Source organism: Canis lupus, chromosome X (genome assembly GCF_048164855.1).
Source record: "Canis lupus baileyi chromosome X, mCanLup2.hap1, whole genome shotgun sequence".
Classification (NCBI taxonomy): domain Eukaryota; kingdom Metazoa; phylum Chordata; class Mammalia; order Carnivora; family Canidae; genus Canis; species Canis lupus.
The window spans coordinates 104,921,559-104,948,399 of record NC_132876.1 but is presented as its reverse complement, the minus strand read 5'-3'; the positions used below and the strand labels follow the sequence as shown (position 1 = coordinate 104,948,399).

The 26,841-nt window shown below is 42.2% G+C and overlaps 1 protein-coding gene and 1 long non-coding RNA gene across 3 annotated transcripts in view; one reads left to right on the top strand and one right to left on the bottom strand.

Moving 5' to 3' along the window:
- PCYT1B (phosphate cytidylyltransferase 1B, choline) overlaps positions 1 to 23,177 on the bottom strand; it is a 131,249-nt gene extending 108,072 nt beyond the window's left edge. Inside the window, exon 1 of one of the 2 annotated variants that reach the window (XM_072817481.1) lies at positions 22,731 to 23,177. In XM_072817481.1, coding sequence (XP_072673582.1) covers positions 22,731 to 22,802 — 72 coding nt within the window. In that variant the 5' untranslated portion in view covers positions 22,803 to 23,177. The remainder of the gene's footprint in view (positions 1 to 22,730) is intronic. The other variant, XM_072817475.1, reaches the window with a different exon arrangement.
- Positions 1,431 to 19,644, top strand: LOC140627586 (uncharacterized). The gene is made up of 3 exons (XR_012026256.1): positions 1,431 to 1,812; positions 8,361 to 8,429; positions 18,611 to 19,644. It is a non-coding gene; the product is annotated as an uncharacterized lncRNA (long non-coding RNA).
- Positions 23,178 to 26,841: the final 3,664 nt, after the last annotated feature.

Sequence of the window (26,841 nt, the reverse complement as noted above, 5' to 3'; positions counted from 1 at the left end):
AGCAGGGACCCAGGGATTATGACCTGAGCAGATACTTATCAGCTGAACCACCCAGGTGCGCTTATTTTTATTTTTTAAAAGATTTTATTTATTTATTTATTTATTTATTTATTTATTTATTTATTTATTTATTTATTTATTTATTTATTTTTGAGAGAGAGAGAGAGGGAGCATGAGCAGAGGGAGAGGGAGAAGCAGATTCCCAGATTAGATTCCCAGATTAGCAAGCCGTGGCTCCATCCCAGGACCCTGAGATCACGACCTGAGATGAGCAGATGCTTAGCCCACTGAGCCACCCAGGCACTCCTAAGTGTTAAGGGACTAGAGAACAGCTGCACAGACCCAACGTGACCAACCTCCTCCATGAATGAAAATGCTGCTAACGAAATGTCATCTTACATCTTATATTTAAAAGAAATAAATATTTGATGTAAGTCAGAGATGAGCAGTCAGGAGCTCCATTTCTTAGCATTCAAAGACACCGTGCCCCAATGGTTGTGCCTGTGTTCTAGATGGTCCTAAAAGAGGTAAGTTGTTTTTACTGACATGAGAAGTATTTATCTTGTAATAAGATAATTTTATCATAAAATATAGGGGATAAAATCACCTATAAGTAGAGGACATTTTGTTTTGCTATAGCAAAACAGATATGATAGCAGCTTTTTTTGCATAAATTAAAGGTGCCCTTAGCTGGAATAAATCATTCTATTGACATTAGCAGCTGTGTAGTCAGTAAAGAATTATTGTTGCTATTACTTGGTCGTATTTATAAACACTTTTATTTTCTAAGTGCTTTACAATCACTTATTGTCTAATTAATATCTAATCATCTGTTTACAAGTAATAATCACACATGTAGCGCAGTTTAATCAAAACTCCAAATGCAGCCGCCATCATACTCAAGAATATTGTGTAAATTTTGGTCTCTTCTTGATGGGGTTTGGGTCCAGACATATGGCTGAAACAGATACGACAGGAAAAAAAAATGAATAAAGATTCCTCACTTGGATTTCAGCGTAATTTGGATCCACAATTTTTCATGCCAAACATATTGTCTGAACGTCAGTGGATAAGTAAAAATAGAGGTAACCTTCCCCTACTTAATGGCTCAAAAACATAGAAAATTTTTAATTTAAGCCACAAAATTGGATGATAGTTTGTAATAAATGTTCATGGGCAGGCAATGATCGAACATTGGAAGTGTGAATTACAATCACTGTTTCAGTGACTATCATGAAAAAGATCAAATTTACCAAAGGTGGCTTGGGGACCATCAGCTTAATCTGATAGTTTCAAGTCTAGACCAAGCTATGGTCAGTACAAACACCTGCCAGACGGAATTACCTATGGAGCGTGAGTGGAGGCCCTACTAGCACCTGTCAGTCTCCCCAGATGTTATTCTGTAAGTAATTATGGGAACCATGGAAGAACTTTTTTAAGCAGGTGAGGGCTATGCATACTAATGCTGTTTGTCCATAAATTTTCCTACAGGTAGAATTGGTGAGTCAGGGTACTTGCATTTTCAAAGTTTTTTGTACAGGATTTTTGATACTATTATCAAAATGTCTTCCAGAAGAGTTGGCCAAATTTACACTTCTGATACTCCTAAAGAGTTGTCTTACTTGGCTATTGATATGCTGAAACCAGTTTCCTTCCCTCTTGCTTTGCCACTGGGCAGTTTCCCACTACAGCAGCAAATACTGCAGTGTCCTGAGGATTGTTCCCGGTGCCTTGCGAATGTCATGCAAATGCACTTGACTGGCAAGTGAGTGAGCAAAGCCATCTGACCAGGATGGGTAAATCCATTCACAGGTAAACCACCACTACAATCCTTGGGCTTTTTACTAACTGATTTTGAAGGGCATGGACTCCAGAGTGAAATCTTCATCTTGCAAAATCTGCACCCAGAATCTTTGCCCAGAGAGAGATTTGGTCTGGGGGCACCTGACTGGCTCAGTAGGGGGGAGCGTGAGCCTCTTGATCTCAGGGTTGTGAGTTCAGGTCCCACATTGGTTATAGAGATTACTTAAAAATAAAATCTTTAGGGATGCCTGAGTGGCTCAGTGGTTGAGCGTCATGCCTTCGGCTCAGGGCATGATCCCGAAGTTTGAGGATCGAGTCCCACATCAGCCTCCTAACATGGAGCCTGCTTCTCCTCTGTCTGCCTATGTCTCTGTCTCTTTCTGTCTCTCATGAATAGGTAAATAAAATCTTTAAAAAATAAAATCTTTAAAAAAGAGAGAGATTTGGTTTCATCCTCTGACTTAGTTTCCTATGGCTCTTGTAACAATCTACCACAAATGTCATGGCTTGAAACAACGCAAATGTACTATCTTAGTTCTGAGGGCTAGAAGTCTGAGATGGGTCTCAGTGGGCTAAAATCCATGTCTCAGCAAGACTGCATTTCCTCCAGAGGCTTTAGGGGAAAGTCCATTCCCTTGCCTTCTCTAGCTTCTAGAGCTGCCTGCATTCCTTGGCTCACAGCCCTCTTTCTTCCTTCTCCAGAGCCAGCAACCCCATCACTGCAGCCTCTGCTTCAATAATCACATCTCTAACTCCCCTGCCTGCCCCTTTCACTTGAAAAGACCCTTGTGATTACACTGGGCATTTGGATAATCCTGGATAATGTCTTGCATCTCAAGATCTTTAACTTCATCACATCTGTAAAATCCCTTCTGCCGTGTCAAGTAAGACAGTTACAGGCTCCCAGGTTCTGGGAATTAGGATGTAGACATCTCCGTGGGGGCCATTATTCTGTCTACCACACATTCCTTAGCATGAGCTGGACCAGGTATCTTACCTCCAGATATTTGAACTATACATTGCCTATAATTTTAAAACATAGTAATTTGTGAAACCCTGCTTTGTGTCAAGCACAGGCACTGTGCCAGGTTTGCAGATAAGAATCAGTGCAGAGAGAGGTTAATTTGCCCAAGGTCACAGAGCTGGTCAGTGGCGGAGCTGAGTTTCAAACTCAGGCCTGTTGGACTTCTGTTTGTCGTATGCTGTGTATGTGGTTCATTTCCCATGCTCTGCTCACTCTGCTTTCTTTGGATAGCTTCGTGTTGAAAGCTTTTCACTTAGTTTGACATTTAATGATACAGCCTAACTGTAGATAAAACCTTTTATTAAGCCCCTATAAATCTCATATTTGACTCCTTCGGAAGTGCCAGTGGAGGATGTCATTAGGAAACACTCATTCAAGATGATGTCTCCACATGCTCTAATAAATCCTCCCCAAAGTAGCATCAGGTGGGTTCTTTCTCCATAATACAAACAGAAGGGGACTCGCCAGGTCATGTTCTCTGTGGGTGAAATGTAAATCTGTGAATAATATCAGGTGGTGCCAGTGAGAAGCGATCTTTCCAATAGACTACAAGTATATTTACTATCTTATTCTTGAAAAAAGAGAGCCTGACATTTGAGGGGTCTTATTTCATGTCTTAAGTTTCTCATCCTCTGCTTCACTTCGCAAAATTCTCAGCCTTGGCTACACATGACAATCACCCGGGGAGCTTTCAAAACCACAGAAGCCTGGTTCCCACTCCCTAGAGATTCTGGCCTTATTGGCATGGGCTGCATTAGGACTTTTAAAAATACAGAACCAGGGCAGCCCGAGTGGCTCAGCGGTTTAGCACTGCCTTAGCCCAGGGCCTGATCCTGGAGACCCAGGATCGAGTCCCATGTCAAGCTCCCTCCATGGAACTTGCTTCTCCTTCTGCCTGTGTCTCTGCCTCTCTCTCTCTCTCTCTCTCTCTGTGTGTGTGTGTGTGTGTGTGTGTGTGTCTCATGAATAAATAAATAAAATCTTTAAAAATAAAAATAACCAAAAAAAAATTGAGAGCCACAGAGGTGAAGCGAAGCAGAGCTGATGAGAGGCTTTATTAAATCATAGATTTGGGGGTGCCTAGGTGGCTTAGTCACTTAAGCATCTGATTCTTGGTTTGGGCTCAGGTCATGATCTTGGGGTTGTGAGATCAGGCCCCACATCCATTTCTATGCTCAGTGGGGGTCTCCTTCTCTCCCTCTCCTTCTGCCCCTCTCCCCACTCACGTGTGCTCTCTCTCTAAAATAGATAAATAAATCTTTTTTTTAAAACAAAAGACCTAAGTTTTGACCCTCAACTATTAGGCTTTTTTCCAAAATGTCTATTTTGTTTGCATCAAGAGAAATAAACCCTATTAGTTTCTGTATCCCAAGAAGGCGATTATGTAAAAACCTTCAATACTCCAAAAGCAATCATTTTTAAAGATTTATTTATTTATTTTTAGAGAGAGAGCTCCTGTGCGCAGGGGGAGGGGCAAAGGGAGAGGGCGAGTATCTCTAGCCGACTCCCCACTGAGCGTGGAGCAAGATGCTGAGCTGGATCTCACAACCCATGAGATCATGAGCTGAGCCAAAAGCAAGAGTTGGATACTCAGACGACTGAGCCATCCAGTTGCCACCAAAAGCAATCATTTTAAACACCTATTCTACTTAAGTGCCAGGTGAGGGACTCTGTGGAATAACTCACTAACGGTGCTTGACAGTAACTATATACAGTCAATGTGTTTCTACAGAAGCCCATTCTTGCCACAAGAATAAATAATCTTCAGAAAGTTCATAAGCAAGTGTGAGATAAGCCGACTTCCAAAGAAAAATAATCTTTCGTTTCTGCAAAGTAGCCTAGACAACCTCACCACACCACTTAACGGTAGGAATTCAAAAGGAACAAAACCATTCTCATTAAACCATGGCAGTCCCAGGACACCTGGGTGGCTCAGCAGTTGAGCACCTGCCTTTGGCTCAGGGCGTGATCCTGGGATTTGGGATCAGAGTCCCCCCCCTCCCGCATTGAGCTCCCTGCGGGGAGTCTGCTTCTCCCTCTGCCTATGTCTCTGCCCCTCTCTGTCTCTCATGAATAAATAAATAAATCTTAAAAAAATAAACTATTTAAAACCATGGCAGTCCCAAGCATATATAATACTACCAGTTGCTTAAAACATTTTTGGAATAATTCTTTTTGAAATTTTCATCATGGTCATTTTATAAGGCCACTTATGAAAATCAGTTTGTGGAGTGGTGGAACATGCAACTCTTGGTCTCAGGGTTATGAGTTTGAGCCCTATGTTGGGTGTAGAGATTGCTTAAAAATAAAATCTTAAAAATAAGAAAATCAGTTTTTATATAATCAAATCAGTATTTTTTGGATCCAAAGAGGTACTAACCAGATTTCCAGAGTTACCATTCACCTATCAAACTATCAGTTGGCTTTAGGTTGTTTCAAAAGTACCAGAAATAACCTTCGAGGATGATTGTGTCCTCTGTTGGCATTTAGTAAGAACAGAGGTGGCCTACTCTAGCAAAAATTTCCTGAAAGGCTAAAGATCTTTAGTGAGGAAGGTGACCCCAAGGCTCTAAGGTCAGTTCTTTAGAGCAAAGTTTCTAATACTTTAGTATGCATAAGAATCACCAGAGAATTTGTTAAACTAGTTTCCCAGGCCTCATTCCCAGAGATTCTAATTCAGTAGGCCAGGGAAGACCCATAATTTTGATTTTCTCTCCAGCTGGTATAGGTGCCTCCTAAGTCCCACATTTTGAGTAACACTATCATAGAGCAAAACTGAAGATAAAAATACTGATGTGAATATACAAGTTTTATTATCCTTTTGTCAAAAAGGACAGAAATTGTCAAAAGGACTCAGGAGCCAACTTGGAGAGATTCTTGTCAGCCAAAGATGAAAAGTTTACACATCAATAAGGATGAGAATTGCAGTGGATCGAAATCCATCAAATATGTTTAAATCCACCTGTTCAAGGGCACATAGGTATTTCAGTCCATTAAGTGACCAACTCTTGGTTTCAGCTCGGGTCATGCTTTCAGGGTCATGAGATCAAACCTCTGGTTGGGCTCTGCACTCAGCATAAAGTCTGCTTGTTCTTCTCCCTCTGCCCCCCCATCTAAAATAAACAAATAAATCTTTTTAAAAAATCCACTTATTCATAATACTATTGAACAAAATCCCAAACAACCCTCAGTTGTCTGCATTGGTGGATGCAAGAGATCACATGCATTATTTTGAATAATGGAAGTCAGAGGGAAAGAATCAGGCATATATCTTACCTTTTCTATACAAATGTACTTCTGAGTGACTAAGTAGTAAAGAGAAGTGCATCATCTTGTAATGATAGTATGAAGGTAATAAAAAACATGATGGATTGGGTCTCTCTATTTTATAAGCCCTAATGAATGATTGGATCTAGGCACTGAGCATCAACCACTACTAACATGACAAAAAGACAACCGCAAATATTATACACTCCTGAGAGAAAGAAGTACATATACCACCTATCAAATAGTTTGTCAAGCAAACAGAACCTGACTTCAATCACACCTCTTGATCTGAGACCAGTTTATTGGAAATACAGAAGGGATAAAGGAGTATGTTCACACCACAGGGATGTGATCAGCAAAATCCAGATTGTAGGAAGCTCTATGGGACGAAAAAAAAAAAAAACAAAAAATTGCAGAATTATGTATCATCTATGTATTAGATTAAATCTAAAAAACACAGCAGTCACAGCAATGTGATGTATACCCCATATTATTAGGATCCTTATTCAAAACACTGTAAAAAATTACATGTATGAAACAATGAGAAATTTGAACAGCTTTGGGGTTCCTTGGTAGCTCAGTCAGTTAAGTGTCTGACTCTTGGTTTTGGCTCAGGTCATGATCTCAGGGTTGTGAAATCAAGCCTCGTGGGGCTCTATGCTGGGCACAGCATCTGCTTGAGATTCTTTGCCTCTCTGCCTGCCCCTCCCCCAACTTGCACATGCACAGAAACACTCTCTAAAATAATAAAATAGGGATGCTTGGGTGGTTCAGTGGTTGAGCATCTGCCTTCGGCTCAGGGCATGATCCCGGAGTCACAGGATCGAATCCCACATCGAGGGCTCCCTGCATGGAGCCTGCTTCTCCCTCTGCCTATGCCTCTGCCTCTCTCTATGTGTCTCTCATGAATAAATAAATAAAATCTTTTTTAAAAATAAAATCTTAAAAAAATTTTTGAACAGTTTCTGGATGCCATAAAAGAATTATTATTAAATGTTTCAGGTATAATGATATTTTATTTTTTTAAATTTTATTTTAGAAACATACAGTGTGGGGCACCTGGTTCAGTTGGTTAAGCATCTGCCTTTGGCTCAGGTTTAGATCCCAGGGTCCTGGGATTGAGTCCCACAGTGGGCTCCCTGCTCAGCAGGGAGTCTGCTTCTCCCTCTCCCTCTGCCTGCCATTGTGCCTGCTTGTGCTTTCTCTCTCTCTCTCTGTCAAATACATAAGTAAAATCTTAAAAAAAGAAATATACAGTGAAGTATTTGCAGATGAAATATATTGTGTGGGTGTGAGGAGCAGTTAGGGCTCTAGATGATTGGTTCTCAACTGGGTTCAACCTGGTCCCCCAATGTACATTTGGCAATGTCTGGAGACATTTTTGGATGTCACATCTTGGGGGGTGATGCTCCAGGCATCTACTGGAGCACCTTCCTACAATGCACAGAGATAGCCCTCGACTGTGGGAGAATGGCTCTGCCCTGACACCCTTGAATGTATCCACATAGCTCATGTTGGCAAAGACTTGAACTTTGCCATCTTCAGCTCATCTGAATGTTGGCAGAATGCCTTGTGATATTCCTGGAATGTGAGAGGGAGGAGGCCTGTTAAGAGCTGCTTAGAGGCCACCTCCCACTTACCTCCCTATCTCCACTGTGAGACTCTCATGAGGCAATTTCTTTTTCTTTTTGTCTTTTTTAAAGATCTTATTTATCTACTTGACAGAGAGAGAGAGCATAAGCCAGGGGAGTCAGGCATAGGGAGAGGGAGAAGCAGGCTCCCTACTGAACATAGAGCCCAACGCGGAGCTTGATACTAGGACCCCCTGGGATCATGACCCTAGCCAAAGGCAGATGCTTAAACAATTGAGCCACCCAGGTGCCCCTTTTTTAAATTTTTTTTAAGATTTTAAAATTTATTTTGGAAAGAGAGAAAGTGTGCAGGGGGCAGGGGTAGAGGGAGAGAGGGACTCTTAAGCAGGCTCCATGCCTAGCACAGAGCCCAATTTAGGGCTCGATTCCACAACCCTGAGGTCATGACCTGAGCCAAAATCAAGAGCTGGATGCTTAACCAACTAAGCCACCCAGGCACCCCTCATGAGGTAGTTTCTAATTGCCTCTTAGGTTCTATTGAGGTATGCGGCTTCCTGCCCTGCCCCCCCCTCCCCTCTGTATAGCACTGCAGAATAGAAAACCAGTTAGTTGCCATTTATAATAGGCTCCTCAGCAACAGGAGTCTAGAAGTCATCTGGCCTCTTTTGTTTCAGTGCTGTCCTTGGTGTGTGGATCAAGAACTACAGAAAGCTGGCACCAAATGGCTACATGTCTTTCACTAAGTAAGTAATAAACTGTCTGAATCCAAAAGCAACTCAATGTACTTTTACCAGTCAAATCAGCCAGAACTCAGCTTTGGTCTTGTCTTGTGTGTGTACTGGGCACACATAATACACAGATCAATTATCCAGCCCCAAATGTTAATAAAGCCAAGGTTGAAAAGCTCTACAGGAAATAATATTGGTCCTAGGTTGATTGTTGAAGCTACATGACAAATACATGAACACCAGAAATGGGAAGATGTTGTTTTGTCTAATTTTGCATATGTTTGAAAGTATCTCTAACAAAAGCTGTATTTTTTTTTTAATTTTATTTATTTATGATAGTCACATAGAGAGAGGGAGAGGCAGAGACACAGGCAGAGGGAGAAGCAGGCTCCATGCACCGGGAGCCCGACGTGGGATTCGATCCGGGGTCTCCAGGATCGCGCCCTGGGCCAAAGGCAGGCGCCAAACCGCTGCGCCACCCAGGGATCCCCAAAAGCTGTATTTTTAATTAAAAAAAAAATTTTAAGTAGGCTCCATGCCCAACGTGGGGCTTGAACTCATGACCCTGAAATCAAGAATTACATATTCTACCATCTGAGTTGGCCAGGCACCCCAAAGGATGTTATTTTTCAAAAGATAAAAAAAGGATAGAGAGAGAGGGAAACAAACCACAAGACTCTTAACAATAGAGAACAAACTGAGGGTTGATGGAGAGAGGTGGGTGGGGGATGGGCTAGGTGGGGTGTGGGGATTCTAGAGGGCTTGTGATGAGCCCTGGGCATTGTACTTAGGTGACGAATCACTGAATTCTATGCCTGAAATCAATATTTCACTGTATGTTAACTAACTAGAATTTAAATAAAAATTAAAAATAAATAACTAAAAAAATTGGTCACCTAGCCTTATTAGATATCTAACACTTTAAGTGCATATAATGAGGCAATATGCAAATAGGTACAAATTTGCCATCAGACTTCTAGCTCCACTACTAAATTACAAACTGTGTGTTCTTGGGCAAATTACTTAACCTCTTTAAACCTCAGTTTCCTCACCAAAAAAATAAGGCTAATTATGCCCCTGCAGTTTTTGTAGGGATTAAATATAAGTATTGAGCTAAGTGTTTTACTTAGATAACTTTATTAGGCCTTCTTCCTTTCTTTTTGTTTGCTACTCTCAATATAGAAATGCAAGGAGCCCTTCTTGTCACTTGGACAAGTAATTTTGATCCAGTTAATTTCTTTTCAAATAATTCTCTGGAGGAGCACCTGGGTGGCTCAATGGTTGAGCGTTTTTTTTTTCTTAATTTTATTTATTTGTTCATGAGAGACACCGAGAGAGAGGCAGAGATGCAGGCAGAGGGAAAAGCAGGCTCTATGCAGGGAGCCCAATGTGGGACCCGATCCCAGGTCTCCAGGATCACGTCCTGGGCTTAAGGCAGACGCTCAACCACTGAGCCACCCAGGTGTCCCTAAATAAATAAAATCTTAAAAATAATAATAATAATTCCCTGGAAAATGTAAATGGCCCTGGTATAAAGCATTTGGTTCTAAGGGCTTAAAAGAACAAGCTGTAGAGGGACCCTGGAAGGAATGTATGTGGTTAATTCATTAATTTTTTTTTAAGATTTTATTTCAGAGAGAGTGAGCATGTGCACAGGCGAGCTGGGGGAGGGGCAGAGGAAGAGGGGAATTTCAAGCAGATTCCATGCCAAGCGCAGTGGGAAGTTGGGTTCGATTTTAGCATTCCAAGATCATGATCTGAGCCAGAGTCAAGAGTTTGACACTTAACTTACTGAGCCACCCAGGTGCCTTAATTCATTAGTTCTTAATCACAGGGTCATTTTGTTTCACAGAGGACATTTAACAATGTCTGGAAACATTTTTGGTTGTCAAGACTGGGATGGGGCACTTGTATTAGCATATACTGATTAGAGACCAGGGATGCTGCTAAACATCCCACTATATGTACAGGATTGCTCCCCACGACAAAGAATTATCTGGCCCCAGATATCATTAGTACCAAGGTTGGGAAACCCTGGGCTAAAGTGACCAAAACTCCTTGACGAAGCTTTTCCAAGATAATTAACTTTACCTTTCTTTGTTCTTGTTATCTAACAGATATAGGTTATTAAAGGCATGCTCAGGAGAAATCATTCAAAATGTGATTACTCTAGCTCTGTGGCCCTAATTTGTTATTCATTTCTTTATGAGAAAAAAATCTGAGTAGTGTTCTGATTTTATTGCCTTTGAGTTTCAAATAGCAAACTTGAAGCATGCACTGATTACCTTCTTAATTAATAGGCTGTGAAGGCAGGGCATCACTTTATTAACTAGTGGGAAGGATGTACCACCTCTCAACAGCTTAGTCATCTTTATTCCCAACTGTGATGCCAATGGGGGAGATGAAGGGGATTCAGCATTACTCCCCAAACAGATATATTTTTCTTGTTAAAATAGTTTATTTTAGTTTTGATGACACCTGCCTACCATGCAATTATTATTTTTTTAAATATTTTATTTATTTATTCATGAGACACAGAGAGAGAGAGAGGCAGAGATGCAGGCAGAGGGAGAAGCAGGCCCCATGCAGGGAGCCTGACGTGGGACTCGATCCTGGGTCTTTAGGATCATACCCTGGACTGAAGGCGGCACTAAACCGCTGAGCCACTGGGGCTGCCCCTACCATGTCCTTATTTTTTTTTAATTTTGTATTTATTTATGATAGTCACAGAGAGAGAGAGAGAGAGAGGCAGAGACACAGGCAGAGGGAGAAGCAGGCTCCATGCACCGGGAACCCGACGTGGGATTCGATCCCGGGTCTCCAGGATCGTGCCCTGGGCCAAAGGCAGGCGCCAAACCGCTGCGCCACCCAGGGTTCCCACCATGTCATTATTAAACAGAAAACAATATGGGTAATTTGCCCCCCATCCCGCATCTCCCTTATATTTATTTTTTATTTTTTAAAGATTTATTTATTCATGAGAGACACACAGAGAGAGGCAGAGACACAGACAGGGGGAGAAGCAGGCTCCTTGCAGGCGCCCAATGTGGGACTTGATCCTGGATCCTGGGATCAGGACCTGAGCCAAAGGCAGCCGCCCAACCGCTGAGCCACCCACTCATCCCACATCCCCTTTTTTTTCCACATCCCCCTTTTATTTTTTTTATTTATTTTTTTTACCACATCCCCCTTTTAAAGTCAAGATACTTGGGGCACCTGGCTGGCTCAGTCAGTAGAGCATGTGACTCTTGATCTTGGAGTCATGAGTTTGAGCCTCATTGGGTGTAGAGATTACTTAAAAAAAGAAAAGTCAAGATACTTGACATCCAGACCAAAATGCCATAGGTAAATGGCGGTAACTGCATTCAACTGGCAAACAATAGCAAGGCATGTTTGTGAGATGTGTGTTTCATGATGCAATGGGGCAAAGATGTTTGAGAAGACAAAAAGTGGGAGAAAAAATCTGTATGGTGGTAGAATGGCTTAAGGATCTATGAGGTAGCTCCTTTTATTTTACCTCTCCCTCAACTCACTCCACCCCTTCTATGAAAACTACCCCACCTCGCAGCCCAGGGAATTGGGTTGGGACACCTGATTAAGAAGCCAAGCCATGGCCATAGTTGAGTGGTTTCTCAGATCCTCAGATTCCCTCTTTCAGGAACTAGAAATAAGAGATGGAGACTGAGTAGGTTAGGGGATTAGAGTAAATATGCCTGCAAATAACACTTTCTGAGGTCTTCTCAAGCTGTTCTGGTTTCTTTCCTTGCTGAGATCTGCTTTTCAGCTTTCTGTGGATTCTTAGATAGACCTTTGCATTCCCCCTACTGTAAAAGCAGCTTAGTGGGTACCATTCCTTGCCACCCAGCAACCTCTCTCTGAGACACGTATGTGCATATCTCCACTAGGAGATGAGACTAACAGTGAAATGAAGCCAAGGGCTAATAGGGAAAGGCCACTTAATGGTCATTTATGCTTCATGCTTAGGACCATCAAGGGATGACACTTCTTCCAGAGACGATCACAAATAAATTCACCTTCTCATGAATCCTATAGTTCTAGATGTACCACACTTTTTTCATATACAAACTTACAACTCTTTTTGTGTTATTATGTCAAATCATTATTTATCTCATAATGTTACCTAATTCTCATTTGTAATCTTGATTTGTCTCTCATATTGTTCATTAACCCATCAACCAGACTTGGGAAGATCAGTTCACACCTCCAGGGTCTCTCCACTTTCTTACATCACTCACAGCCACTCAGACAGGCTTCTGCCTCCAGTATTCCGCTAAAACTCAGTTAAGTTTCTGTGTGTTTCTTAGCTCCACAGGAGGGTCTTTTAGAGCAGTGGTTCTTTCCTTGGGGTGATTCTGTGCCCTTCCCCAAGAGTGATTTTGCAGTGTCTGGACACAGTTTTTAAGAATATTTTATTTTTTTATTTTTATTTATTTATTTTTTTAAATTTCTTATTTATTTATGATAGTCACAGAGAGAGAGAGAGAGAGAGAGAGAGAGAGAGAGAGGCAGAGACACAGGCAGAGGGAGAAGCAGGCTCCATGCACCGGGAGCCTGACATGGGATTCGATCCAAGGTCTCCAGGATCGCGCCCTGGGCCAAAGGCAGGCGCTAAACCACTGCGCCACCCAGGGATCCCAAGAATATTTTATTTTTAAATAACCTCTATACTTAAGGTGGGGCTCAAGCTTACAACCCTGAGATCAAGAGTCGCATGCTCTACCGATTGAGCTAGCCAGGCACCCCTGGACACAATTTTGATTGTCAGAACTTGGGGGGTGCTGATATCTGGTAGGTAGAGACCAGGGATGCTGCTAAACAAGCTACAGTGCACAGTAAAGCTCTCCACAGAAAGAATTATCCAGCCCAAAATAATGCCAAGGTTGAGAAACTTTGCTATAAGGCAAAAGTGGGTCTTTGCAACACAATTCAAAATGGGCAGAGGATTTCAATAGACGTTTCTCCAAAAAAGATATAGATTGCCAATTAACAGGTGAAAAAAATGCTAAACCTCATTAGTCATTAGGGAAATATAAATCAAAACCTCAATGAGATACCACTTCACACCCACTAGGATGGCTATGATTTTGAAAATGGAAAATAACAAATATTGGTGGGGATGTGAAGAAACTAGAATCCTCGTACATGGCTGGTGGGAATGTAACATGGTGCAGTCTCTTTGGAAAACAGTTTGACAGTTCCTCAAAAAGTTAAAAATAGAGAGGCACCTGGGTGGCTCAGTCATTTAAGCATTCAACTTGTGATTTTAACTCGGGTCATGATCTCATGGATTGTGAGATTGAGCTCTGTGCTCAACGGGAGTTTGCTTCAGATTTTCTCTTCTTCTGTGCCTCTGCCCTTCCCTCCTTCAAATAAATAAATTTGAAAAATCATTTTAAGAAAAGTTAAAAATAGGGGCACCTGGGTGGCTCAGTCAGTTAAGCATCTGCCATCGTCTCAGGTCATGATCCCAGGATTCTGGGATCGAGGCCTGCATGGGGCTCCCTGCAGGGAGCCTGTTTCTCCCTCTCCCACTCCCCCTGCGTGTATTCTCTTTCTTTTGCTGTTAAATAGATAAATAAAACATTTTTTAAAAAGAAAAATTAAAAATAGAGTTAACATTTGACCCAGCAATTCCATGCCTAGGTGTATACCCAAGAGAATTGAAAACATATGTTCATAGGGTCTGGGTGGTGCAGTTGGTTAAGCATTCAGCTCTTGATTTCAGTTCAGGTCTTGACCTCAGTGTTGTGAGATCGAGCCCCATATCAGGTTCCGCACTCAGTGGGGAGTCTTCTTGAGTTTTTCTCTCTCTCTGCCCCTCCCCACTGCATTTGTGTGTGTGTGCTCTTTCTCTCTCAAATATATCTTTTTTAAAAAAGAAAACATATGTTCACAAAAATCTTGTACACAAATGTCATAAGCATTATTCACACTAACCAAGGAGTGGAACCAACCCAAATCTCCACTGTCTGGTCAATGGCAAAACAAATAGTGGTCTGTCCATACAATGGAATATTATTTGGCCATAAAAAGGGATGAAATACAGATACACACTACAATATGAATGAACCTTGAAAAGATAAACTAGGGCAGCCCCGGTGGCGCAGCGGTTTAGCGCTGCCTGCAGCCTAGGGCGTGCGTGATCCTAGAGACCCTGGATTGAGTCCCACGTCAGGCTCTCTGCATGGAGCCTGCTTCTCCCTCTGCCTGTGTCTCTGCCTCTCTCTCTCTCTCTCTCTCTCTCTCTCTCTGTGCGTCTCTAAGAATAAATAAATAATCTTTAAAAAAAAGAAAAGATAAACTAAGTGAAGGAAGCCAGACACAAAATATCACATACTGTATGATTCTACCTCTGTGAAATGTCCAGAATGGGCAAATCCTCATAAAAGAAAGATTATGGTTGCCCGATGCTGGGATGATTGAGGGGACAGAGGAGGTACTGCTAATGAGTACAGTTTTGGCTGGGATGATGAAAGTCTTCGAAAATTAAACTATGAGGAAGGTTACATAATGCTGTGAATATACTTAAAAAAACAATAAATTATACCCTTTATGATGTGGATTATATCTTTAAAACACTGGCTCTTTAAATCACCTGGGTGTCTATCACAAAGGAGGTACTCATTAAATAATGCAGTACCCCTGAAGCATGGAAGACAAACACAAAAAAGATATCCTTCCTACTCTGATTACTATTATTTTTAATCTTTTATATCTAAAGAGGAATAAGAGTGATTGCCTTAGCCTCCGAGTTAACCAACCTGCAGAATTAACCAGAGCTCTCCATTTCCCCCAAGGGTCCTAATAGCACTCTGAATGCTTCTGTCTAGTAGGAGGCTACTCTTGAGAATGCCTGGGTATTTTAGCTCTGAACAGCTGAATTTACATTTTACAAGAGTTAACTGAACTTCTCCCCAAATCTATTTATGCCCATTGTGGTTACAATGATACAATTTAATTAAATGTTATGTAAACTGATAAAAATGATGCAAAAAAGAGTTATTTTTAAGAAGCTGAATTGCTTTGGAAAGATAAACAGTCATGTGGCTTTTAAAAATTGCTGTTGATGGTTTAGCGCCTACCTTTGGCCCAGGGTGTGATCCCGCAGTCCTGGGATCGAGTCCCACGTTGGGCTCCCTGCATGGAGCCTGCTTCTCCTCTGCCTGTGTCTCTGCCTCTCTCTCTGTGTCTCTCATGCATAAATAATTAAATCTTTTTAAAAAATTGCTGTTGAATTAGGTGAGGCCTAGACAACTGTAAGGGATGGGGAACTAGGATCCCCCCAAATCTACGATTCTATACTCAGTGTTTTGAAAATATCTTGAGTTTTCACTTCATTTAGGATAAACCAAAAATGGAAATCATAGATATTGCATATGTGTATGCCTAATGAAAAAAAAGACAATGCAGAGTTCTAATCAGTGGTCCAATGAAAGGATTGGCAAATTCATAATATATTTATTTTAAGTTCAAACAAAATATTTAATTCATTAATTATTCTTTAAAACAATTTTTTATTAGAAACATTTTTTTTAGATTTTATTTTATTTATTTGAGAGAGAAATAGAGAACAAGCAGGGGGAGTGGCAGAGAGGGAAAGGCAGGCTACCCGCTGAACAGGGAGCCCGATGTGGGTTCAATCCCAGGACCCTGGGATCATGACCCGAGCTGAAGGCAGAGGCTTAACCAACTGAGCCACCCAGGTGCCCCAAGAAACATTTTATCTTTCAATTAACTAACCTACTGGTCCCCACTGCATATGGTGAGAAGACTTTTACTGTGCTTCCTGGTGATTATAACTCTCCTACCTTGTATAATGGAGAAAATTCTACAAAGCTCTTTTATTAATTCTCCATTTTTGTATTGAATTCCTTGTATGATATTTACAAAAGTCCTTCAATTGCCATCTTAAGGAAAGGTGTGGTAGCCACGTGGAAAGGAATTTTCGGGAGATTTGTACACAAGTCTTACCCATGGCTCTTGGGGGCGCATCTAGTTCTGGGGAAGCTGAAGAAGAACTGTAGGGGTGGCGTCTGCCGTCTCTGGTATCGCTGAGCAGATCCCATCTGGCCTACAGATATCGTAAGCCTACAGCAAGCCTAGGAGCCTGGCAGGATTTGGGGTGGAGAGCCCTGTGAAGAGTGATCGCTACATCTTTGTTGCAGGTGTTAACTATAAAGTCACTCAGGTTAGAGGCTGGAGTCAAGCTGAAGTTGGTCTACCCAACAATGATGCATGATGCCTCAAAGGCTGGGTTGAAATTCATTCGTCCTCCCAGACCACCTAAAGTTGCCCTTAGATGAACAAACTCAGGACTCTCCCTGAACAAGGAGGATACAAAATAAACAGGGATCTAACTTCCTTTCACTCATTCAACAAATCTATACTAAGCATCTACAGTGCAGCAGGAACCATGCATCCAAGATGAATGTGATAGTCCGCATTCTCAAAGAATATACAGAGCAAGAATATATAGGTAGGGCAAACACTTAACGATTGATTTTTTTTAAGTAAATACTTACTGTTAAAAAACTAATCATATCGTCTTTGCTTTCAGAAGAACTATCATTTAAATTCTTCTGTACTTTTATTTAAGACTTAATGGAACCGAAGAAGACAGATTTGAAGCAGATGATATTTTTCTTTTCACCCTGAGCTGAACTTTCCATTTTTTTCCTTTCTCTTCTCTTTCCATGTGTGTATCTGTGTGTGTGTGCATGTGTATGTGCATGTGACAGAGAGAGAGAAAGAGAGAGAAAATTTCTAGTTCATGAAAAATCAAAGAGAACTTTACAATGCTCTAATAGGGGTACCTGGCTGGCTCAGTCAGTAGAGCATGCTACTCTTGATCTCGAGGTTATGAGTTCAAGCCCCATACTGAGCATAGAGATGAAAAAAACTAAAAACGTTAAAATTTCTTTGTTTTATTTATTAAAAGATTTTATTTATTTATTCATGAGAGACACACACAGAGAGAGAGGCAGAGACACAGGCAGAGGGAGAAGCAGGCTCCATGCAGGGGGCCTGACGTAGGTCTCCAGGATCACACCCTGGGCTGAAGGCGGGGCTAAACCGCTGAGCCACCCAGGCTGCCCATAAAACGTTAAAATTAAAAAAAAATGTTTTAATACCTGGGCAAGATTGAAATAGAGAGTACGTTTTCACATTACAAGTCCTCATTGCAAGAATGAGGCAAGATTAACTTGTGCCAGTTCTTGTATATCCTCTGCTCCAAAGCATATGAGAGCTAGTTGCAACTCCCTGAGAATAAAGGACAAAAATAAGAGAGGGCAGTAAGATTCCTTTTCTTTTCATAGTTTCCAGTACTGGGAAGACCAGAAGAACCCCCAGGTTTCAGCAGACACAGGTTTCACCACTCACTCCACATCTTTTTGTGTGCTAATTGAGCCATTTTGGTGAGCTGGAAGATTTCCAAGATGCACAATAGTCAGAGCTTGCTTAGAGGACCACAGTGGGTGGGCATCTATAGTTTAAGGAGAGAGATTAGTGTCCTCTAGAAACCCAGACTCAGTTGGAGCAGACATGGAGCGTGTGCACTATCTGTCAATTTTCAGAGTGAGAACTCTCAGCAGAGCATCCCATGGCAGTGATTATAGATCTACTGACTGGGTAAACAGGACATGGGACCCTTGGGTCAGTCTATCGTATAGTTGCCAAAGGAGACAAAGACTGTGCTGAATTAGCTGCAGGTTGTGCAAATACATGCCTGTTGCTGTAACGTGAAGGAATTACAGATGGAGGAGAGGAAGGAAGCTTTCATTGTGTTTTGGAACAAAAAGTAAAGATGCAATATCTACTTTTCCTTAGTGGCTTTAAAAGATGCTCAGAGGGATGCCTGGGTGGCTCAGGGCTGCTCCCGGAGTCCTGGGATGGGGTCCCACGTCGGGCTCCCTGCATGGAGCCTGCTTCTCCCTCTGCCTGTGTCTCTGCCTCTCTCTCTCTCTCTCTTTCTCTCTCTCTCTGTCTCTGTGTGTGTGTCTCATGAATAGATGAATAAAATCTTTAAAAAAAAAGATGCTCAGATATCTAAACTTCAGAAATTTGGAGTGTTCCAAATTGTTTAATTCCTTCCAAAGGAAGACTAAATATTTAGCATTCATTTATATTGTTTCAATTGTTTTTTTTTCTTTCTTTGCTTCTGGCTTATACACCAGGAATTTTCCTGACAGAAGACAAGGAAGTGACCAATCGTATTCTTTGAAGCTTACCACTAAATTGAGGAATTGAGCTGTATTCTTGCTAAAAAGGAATCCACCTTGATATGACCGCTTCAAGCAAGCTGCAAGAATCCACCTCAGCTAGGGTTAACTGGGTGGCTCCGTCAGTTACGCATCTGCCTTTGACTCAGGTCCTGAACCCGGGGTCCTGGGATCGAGCCCTGCAACAGGGCTACCTGCTTAGTGTGGAGCCTGCGTTTCCCCCACTCCTGCTCTGTGTTGTGTTCTCTCTCTCTCTCTAATAAATAAAATCTGTTTTTTTTTTAAATAATCTACCACAGCTAAAGATTTAGAAATTCAAGTGTCATTCTTCTCTAAGTAACTCAAAATTCTCTTCTATCCTATTACCTGGAACCGGCACAGTACCTGGCAGATGTGCACGATGTAGTATTTAAGAACTGATGGGCCCAGTTATGACTGGTGCCCAAGGAAGGCAGCTGTCCCTTCTGAAAGGAGGGGGCAGATTTGGTTCCAAATGCTCAGGCAGGGTCGCACTGAGCCCCGCCCCCACCCTGAATGCCTGGAAATCATCTTTTTCTCACGCATAGGAAGCCCTCCTCTCTCCATGAAGACTGGTAAAGGGCAAAGAAGAAATGAGAGACAGTTTTCATTTTGATCCATGAATTCTCTGTAGAAAATCGGAGTTTACTCCAATGAGTGACATCTTGAAAGAACTGTCAGGCAATCAACAGATATTTATCGAAGCCCTCCTCTGTTCCAGGCTCTATGAGGGGCCCACAGGAGCACTCCTTCCAGGGTATCCTGGGATGGAGTGGAAGAAGCAAGGGTTTTAGAATTAGATCTTGAGCTCATAAAATTTGAATTGTGGTAGTATTTTATGCTACTAATTTACTTAATGACCCAAAGGAAGAGAGGAAGAAGAGGAAGGTAAATCAGTAGTATAAAATGATTTTACACAGAATCTAGAAATAGCAAAAGTTTTGCCAGAAAGAACTAGGCTAACCATATTATTTCCTACCAGGGCACCTTAGGGGATCCTGTTTTAATGAATAAATAAAAATGATGTGTAATTATCATATCAATTGCTTGCATCTAAGTGAGTGCTTCTGGAGTTGTTTGATGGTGCTTAAAAATCTTTGGTCTCTGAAGTGTGTTTAACGTCTCCTTGACTCTTATCTATATTATTAATTTGCAGATCAAAGTTAACTTGGTGCTATGCAAATGAGACTTCCAGTGAATGAAATTTTACTGTAAAACATTAAATCCATATTACTTATAATAGAACTGCAATCTACTTTGAGGACATGTGTCAACATATTGAAAAGAGACCATATAACTTAAAGCAGTATTATCCCACAGAACTTTCTCCAATGATGTAATATTCTCTATCCATACTGTCTAGCGGTCCAAATAAGGTAGCCACTTGTAACATGTGGCTACTGAGTGCTTGAAATGTGGCTAGTACCACTGAGAAACTAAAATTTAAATTTTAGATTTTTTTTTTAATTTTTATTTATTTATGATAGTCACACAGAGAGAGAGAGAGAGGCAGAGACACAGGCAGAGGGAGAAGCAGGCTCCATGCACCAGGAGCCCGATGTGGGACTCAATCCCGGGTCCCCAGGATCGCGCCCTGGGCCAAAGGCAGGCGCTAAACCGCTGCGCCACCCAGGGATCCCTAAATTTTATTTAATTTTAACTGATAACAGTTTAAATTTAAACAGCCATATGTGGTTAGTGGCTACCTTATTTGACAGGGCAGGCTTAAAGAAAAAGGGACAATAAATCCCAAGACCCTGAATTCCAGCTATATTGTGCCCTTACTACCTTGGGCAATTTACTTAACTTCTGTGAGCTTCAATTTTTTTCAATTGAAAATAAGAATATAAATAATATCTACCTCACAGGATTTGGAGTAAGAGGAATTAAAATGTATGCAGGCATTCTCTGATTTCCAAATAAGTGCCAATCAGGTATCAAAGTTAAATATGTGGAAAATGAATAACCAGCTGGCTCATTTATTTATTTTAAAGATCTTATTTATTTATTCATGAGAGTGTGTACACAGAGAGAGAGAGGGAGGCAGAGACACAGGCAGAGAGAGAAGCAGGCTCCTTGTAGGAAGCCCGATGCGGGACTCGATCCCGGGACTCCAGGATCACACCCTGGGCCAAAGGCAGGCACTAAACCACTGAGCCACCCAGGGATCCCGTGGCTTGCTCATTTAAAAGAAGTTTGCATTCCTAGGGAGGTCATAAATATTAAATTCTTAATTATCCTCACTGTTCAGATAAAATATTTAATGACAATGATTATTACTATCAGCTGGTAAGCAGTATCAATAGCTTGGGAGTATCAGTGTATGGTGCGCAAAAGTGGTGGGAACCAGAAAGTTAAATTCATAGAAGTTGAGGTCACCTTGTGTCTGAAAAGTACACTGAGAACCAAAAGAGGTGATTAAAATGTCAAAGCAATCACTTCTTTGTTATTGTTACAATTAATATAATTCATCTTGATTGGCCAGGGAGGTTAAATAAATCCAGTCCATTTAATGGGGAGACACTAAGGGACAAATTAGCAGAAGAGGCAAGTAGTCAGGAACTTAAGCACTTTTATTGGACATAATCACGTGAAATAAGGTACGTAAAGTACTTACCACAAGGTATGCCACCTAAGGACTAAAAACTCCAGCCATTATTCCCTTCATTTTTCTATTTTATTTTTTTAGCCATTATTTCTTTTAAAAATTTTATTTTTAAGTGATCTCTACACCCAACATGGGGCTCGAACTCACAACTCTGAGATCAAGAGCTGTGTGCTCTACCGACTCAGCCAGCCAGGTGCCCCCAAATTGCAGCCATTATTATAGTAAGTGATGCTCTTGGGAGACCCATGAGATGAGAAGACTTTGGTTATTTTTCAATTCACAAAAGGTATGAGAGAACCGAGTGATTATTTGCCCAGATTTAATTCTACATGACGGGACATAGAAAGATCATCTCAACTTTCCATACCCATACAAGTCGAGAACTGAATCTCTTGATGCCATTTCAAATTTATTTTTGGAACAAGGCACGAAAGAGTGAATAAATGAATGACTAACATGCATCCTGATTCCCCCATATACTCAACAAAATGAGCTGGTAAAACTCATGAGTCCTCATCATATACATTTTTCCTAATCTGAGACAATAGTGAGACGAATGGGGAAGGGACCAGTTGGGGGAAATGGTCCACCAGTCATGATGCTCAAGTGCCTGGTGGCTGTGGGCCCAGACTACTTTGTGAGGCATGTGGTGCTTTAACCAAGCCATCCACAGGCACTCTGAGCGGCATGGGGAGGTTTTGAAAGAGGGATGCAACAGGAAAGAGCAGAGCTGATGTCCTGAGACCTGTGAAACCACTCTCAGGGGTGTGATGTGAAACCAGCTCTACTGTGAAGCAGGAACATTACGTCATTGCCTGGAAGCTTCCCCTGTCCCTAAACTCTCCTTCATATCATCTGAAATCTTACTATTTTATCCCACCACCTCAACTTTTTCTATCTATAACTCATTTGGTTAAACAAGGTTCCACAAAAATGCACATTCCCCTAGATGCCCCCTGCCCTCAAAATAAAAGACCATATAAGGTGGTCTCATTTCTGTGACAATTGCATTCCAAGAAATTCAGAAATGGGTGGCAGGATTCTGTGGCTTTTCTAATAGGAAAATTTCTCATTTTATAGGATAATGAACACTTTGTTAAAACATTTCTCTGATGCCCTCAGGCTCAACACAGCATCATTCTTTGCCTTGAACCACCTACATTTCCTCAGACTGATTTGACTTTTTTTTTTTTTTTTAAGAAAGAGAGAATCTGTTCCTGTCATCTAATTCTATCCAGGGAGCTTGCACACCCAGTAAGGGGATAAAGAAAAATGAGTCACATTTTTCTTTTTTATTACCTTAAGATGGAGAGGATACTATTTCCATTTTGAGTGCGACTACATTAATTAGTGCAAGTCCATTGCACTCACGGACACAGAGGACTTGACTTTTTGGACCTGCTCTGATATTCAAAGAGGCAAAAATCACCAAGAAAGCATGTACGTTACCTCGCGCCAGAGTTTGGGAGTGTGGCTGTCCCTGGTGGCCTCTTCCATGGTGCAGTCCTGATGGCCTACCATGTCTGCTCTTGATCTCCTTCCCTTGCTGTCTGGAGTCCTCTCTTCCCTTTGGAGTTCTTTCGAGTCACAGGGTGAAACTGTCCCTCTCTGGATGTACCGAAGCACTTGACCAAAGGTTAAGCTTGAAGATACGCTCAGAGGAGCTGGTCGTGTCCCAGTGATTGAATAGGCAGAGATCCAAGGTGCTGGGTGTCCTTGCTTTATTCCCCCCCAGCCTCCTCTTGTCCCCTCTGGGCGGTTGTTCCCTGATAATTGCTGTGCTCTGGACTGGCGCTATGATGGCCTGTGGCGCGGGGACAGGCAGGTTGTGGTGAAAGCCGCACTCGTGAAAAAGGCCATTGTTAATCCACCCTGTCCCTCGCTGGAGCTATGGCAACAAATTCCGTTGGTGAATTAACTATGTCATTGTGTGCCGGCTCAACTGATTATGCTCCTGGAATGACAAACATTTTCTCGCTCTCTCTCTCTCTCTTTTTTTTTTTTCAAGATAAAAAGTAGTCGAGACCTTGAAGTGTTAATACCCAACTCAGCACTTTCTTGAAAGAGGAGAATAGAGATGGAGAAAAGAAATCTCTCCGAGGTACTTTGATTCGAACCAACATTTGCTCTTCCAAGGATCTATTCTAAGTGCCACTGATAAATGAACTTGTGCGTTTTAATAATGAAGGATCTTCACAGTTTGTGTTAAGGTAGCTTCCCCTTCAAATAACACCGTGTGTTAAAAGGACGCCTTAAATATGCATGTGCTGGGGCCTTTCTGAGAAAAAGATTCTTTTTCAGTCTGGCTGCAGCTGAGTGCTGCTGTTACTGTATCACACCTCGGTTCAGAATGAAGATTGCTGTCCGTCTAAATTCACCTTAGCCTGAAAATGAACAAGACAGGAAACAACAAATGTTGGAGAGGATGTGGAGAAAGGGGAACTCTCCTCCAATGTTGGTGGGAATGTGAACTGGTGCAGCCCCTCTGGAAAACTGTGTGGAGGTTCCTCAAAGAGTTAAAAATAGACCTGCCCTACGACCCAGCAATTGCACTGCTGGGGATTTACCCCAAAGATACAGATGCAATGAAACGCCGGGACACCTGCACCCTGATGTTTCTAGCAGCAATGTCCACAATAGCCAAACTGTGGAAGGAGCCTCGGTGTCCATAGAAAGATGAGTGGATAAAGAAGATGTGGTCTCTGTATACAATGGAATATTCCTCAGCCATTAGGAATGACGAATACCCACCATTTGCTTCGACGTGGATGGAACTGGAGGGTATTATGCTGAGTGAAGTGAGTCAGTCGGAGAAGGACAAACATTATATGGTCTCATTCATTTGGGGAATATAAAAAATAGTGAAAGGGAATAAAGGGGAAAGGAGAGAAAATGAGTGGGAAATATCAGAGAGGGAGACAGAACATGAGAGACTCCTAACTCTAGGAAACGAACTAGGGGTAGTGGAAGGGGAGGTGGGCGGAGGATGAGGGTGACTGGGTGATGGGCACTGAGGGGGGCACTTGATGGGATGAGCACTGGGTGTTATGCTATATGTTGGCAAATCAAACTCCAATAAAAAATAATAAATAAATAAATAAATAAATAAATAAATAAATAAATTCATCTTAGCCACGTAAAGATTTTCCCTGTTCCGTGCTAGTGAGAAGACTCAGCCTCTCGCTCACATATTCCAGTCTCCAGGATGATAAAACCTGCTCTGGGCAGCCCTGGTGGCTGAGCGGTTTAGCACCGCCTTCAGCCCAGGGTGGGATCCTGGAGACCCGGGATCGAGTCCCATGTCAGGCTCCCTGCCTGGAGCCTGCTTCTCCCTCTGCCTGTGTCTCTGCCTCTCTGTCTCTCATGCATAAATAAATAAAATCTTTATAAAAAAAAAACCCTGCTCTGATCAGTCAAAGGAGCCTTCCAACCTTTGCATCCCTCCATCCACACTTTATCTGGGCTGGTGCCAGGCTGGTTGCTTGGAACGGCTCTGTCAGGGAACCTGCTGCTACTTTGCGCAGCATGGTGGTGTGTAGTGTGCTGACTTGGCACACTGGAATCACATTTCTGAGGATCCCCCTTCCCTTATGGCTCTGGGTTAGAGTTGGCCAAAAGAGGAATCGGCACAAAATGTGGAAGGTGAGTGTGAAGTAGCAGTCATTACGTTCCATAGGTTGCCTTTGGCTAGACTTGGTGACAGGAGATCCCAGCTTACACTGACTTCCCTTTGCTCTGTGTCCAGATCTTCTTCCCAGCTGCTGACCCTGTTAACCAACAGCAGCCAGGAGCCCACCATCAGACATTTCTTAAGCCCCATGGAGGTAGGACCAGCTTCCCTCAGCTTCTGAGGGGTGTCCTTCTACACTTTGGCAGGTGGAAGTGTTGGGCTTCTGACTGCCAGGTGAGTAACTTCTCCAACCATCCAGCTCCCCTGCTGACCTCCACTACCCCCCCCCCCCCCGCCACAAGGGTCCAGGTCTATTTCCTACGATAAATCCCTTCCTCCACAGCTCACAGTGGCTGTGCTTCTCCAACTAAAGAAACTAGGGCCAATACACTTATTTTTCCCAACAATATGAAGACTGTAGGAGAGAATCTTCAGCATGAGGGGAGTTTAGAGAGCAACAGGGAGAAAATCCCATGGAACTTGCATCTAGAAGTGACTGAGGAATCCAGGGAAATAGATGTTATATTTATGTCAGATCTCTCCCCCTGGTCCCTGTAGCCCTCAACCTGCAAAAAATCTTTTCCCATCAAGCATGTTTTCAAATACCCTTTCCTTCTTCATTCCTATGGTTTCCTCTCATTCTTTTTCTTCTTCCCCAAAGATCATCCTCCCTCTCCCTGCCAAGAGGCTGAAATTGCCTATCAGAGGTAAACCATGATCCACGGGTGGGTTCCAGGGAGTCAACTAAAGGAGAAAAAGAACAGTGCAAGTCTTGGGCACACTGTTTCTCCCAGAAGGATCCATTGGACTCACTGACATGATGGCCGAACCGACAGCACACACAGATGGACTCAAACAGAACATTTCTCCGAAACTAATGTGAAGCCTGGCTTAACTATCAGGAAAACATCATCCACCTCTATCTGCTCTAGTTTGCTTTTCTCAGTAATGGAAAAATCACTCTTGTGTCATCAAGGCCCAACAGTTCACAAGAGAGGCTTGTTTTGAAATTGCCTCTTGTTGTCATCTCTTAGAATAACAGTGCATTTGATTATATTTCTGAGCTTCTTGTCACACATCCAAAAGAAGAATCACTGCCAATCTATTTCCTCAACTAATTCCTGCTTGAAGTAGGCAATTATTTGTCACAAGCATTAGCAAGTTGAGAGAATAGGTTTTGGGTAATTCTGACTCTAAAGCAAATACAATGGAGATAGGCCACCAACACAACAACATACTGTATTCTTATCACGGATACAGTCAGGTCATTAAATTAAGCCACCACTTACCCTTGGATTATGAAAATGTCTATTATCTGAACACTTACTGGTGGCTTTCTGGGGTCTTCTCTGCTTTGGAGAGTCTCGTAAGCTAAAATGTTCTCAGGGGATCCCTATGAACAATCCCCTGTGGTCTATACAAGGGGCACTCTAGAGCCCTGAGAGTTGTGTCAGTGGATAGAACCTAGTTGCCTAGGACCACAGATGTGGAAATGGGTGGGCAGCAGATCCCAGCTATTGTATGTCCCCATTCAATTGTCCCTACCCTGCTTCCAGGGCTTGTGTGGCTTGTGTGGCCTCCTGGGAGTAACCTCTCCGCAGAATTGCATATCCCTAGGCATGAGGGATGATGGAGCTTTTAGCAGGAAAATGTGAACAGAATCTGGATGTCTGGGCTGGCCCCACTCTGTGGTGTAGCACGGAAGACAGTCCTTGGCTCTGTTCCCCTCTCCCCTGACACATACACATGAACACATGGTCTGTTAGCATGATTTCAAACTTTAAAATATTTAGACAAACGGTGTAAGGGCCTCCATTTAGATTCTTGCCCTAACCCCACAAATGTTAGCAGCAGGCCTGGCTAGAGGTATTTTAAATCACTGTAGAAATT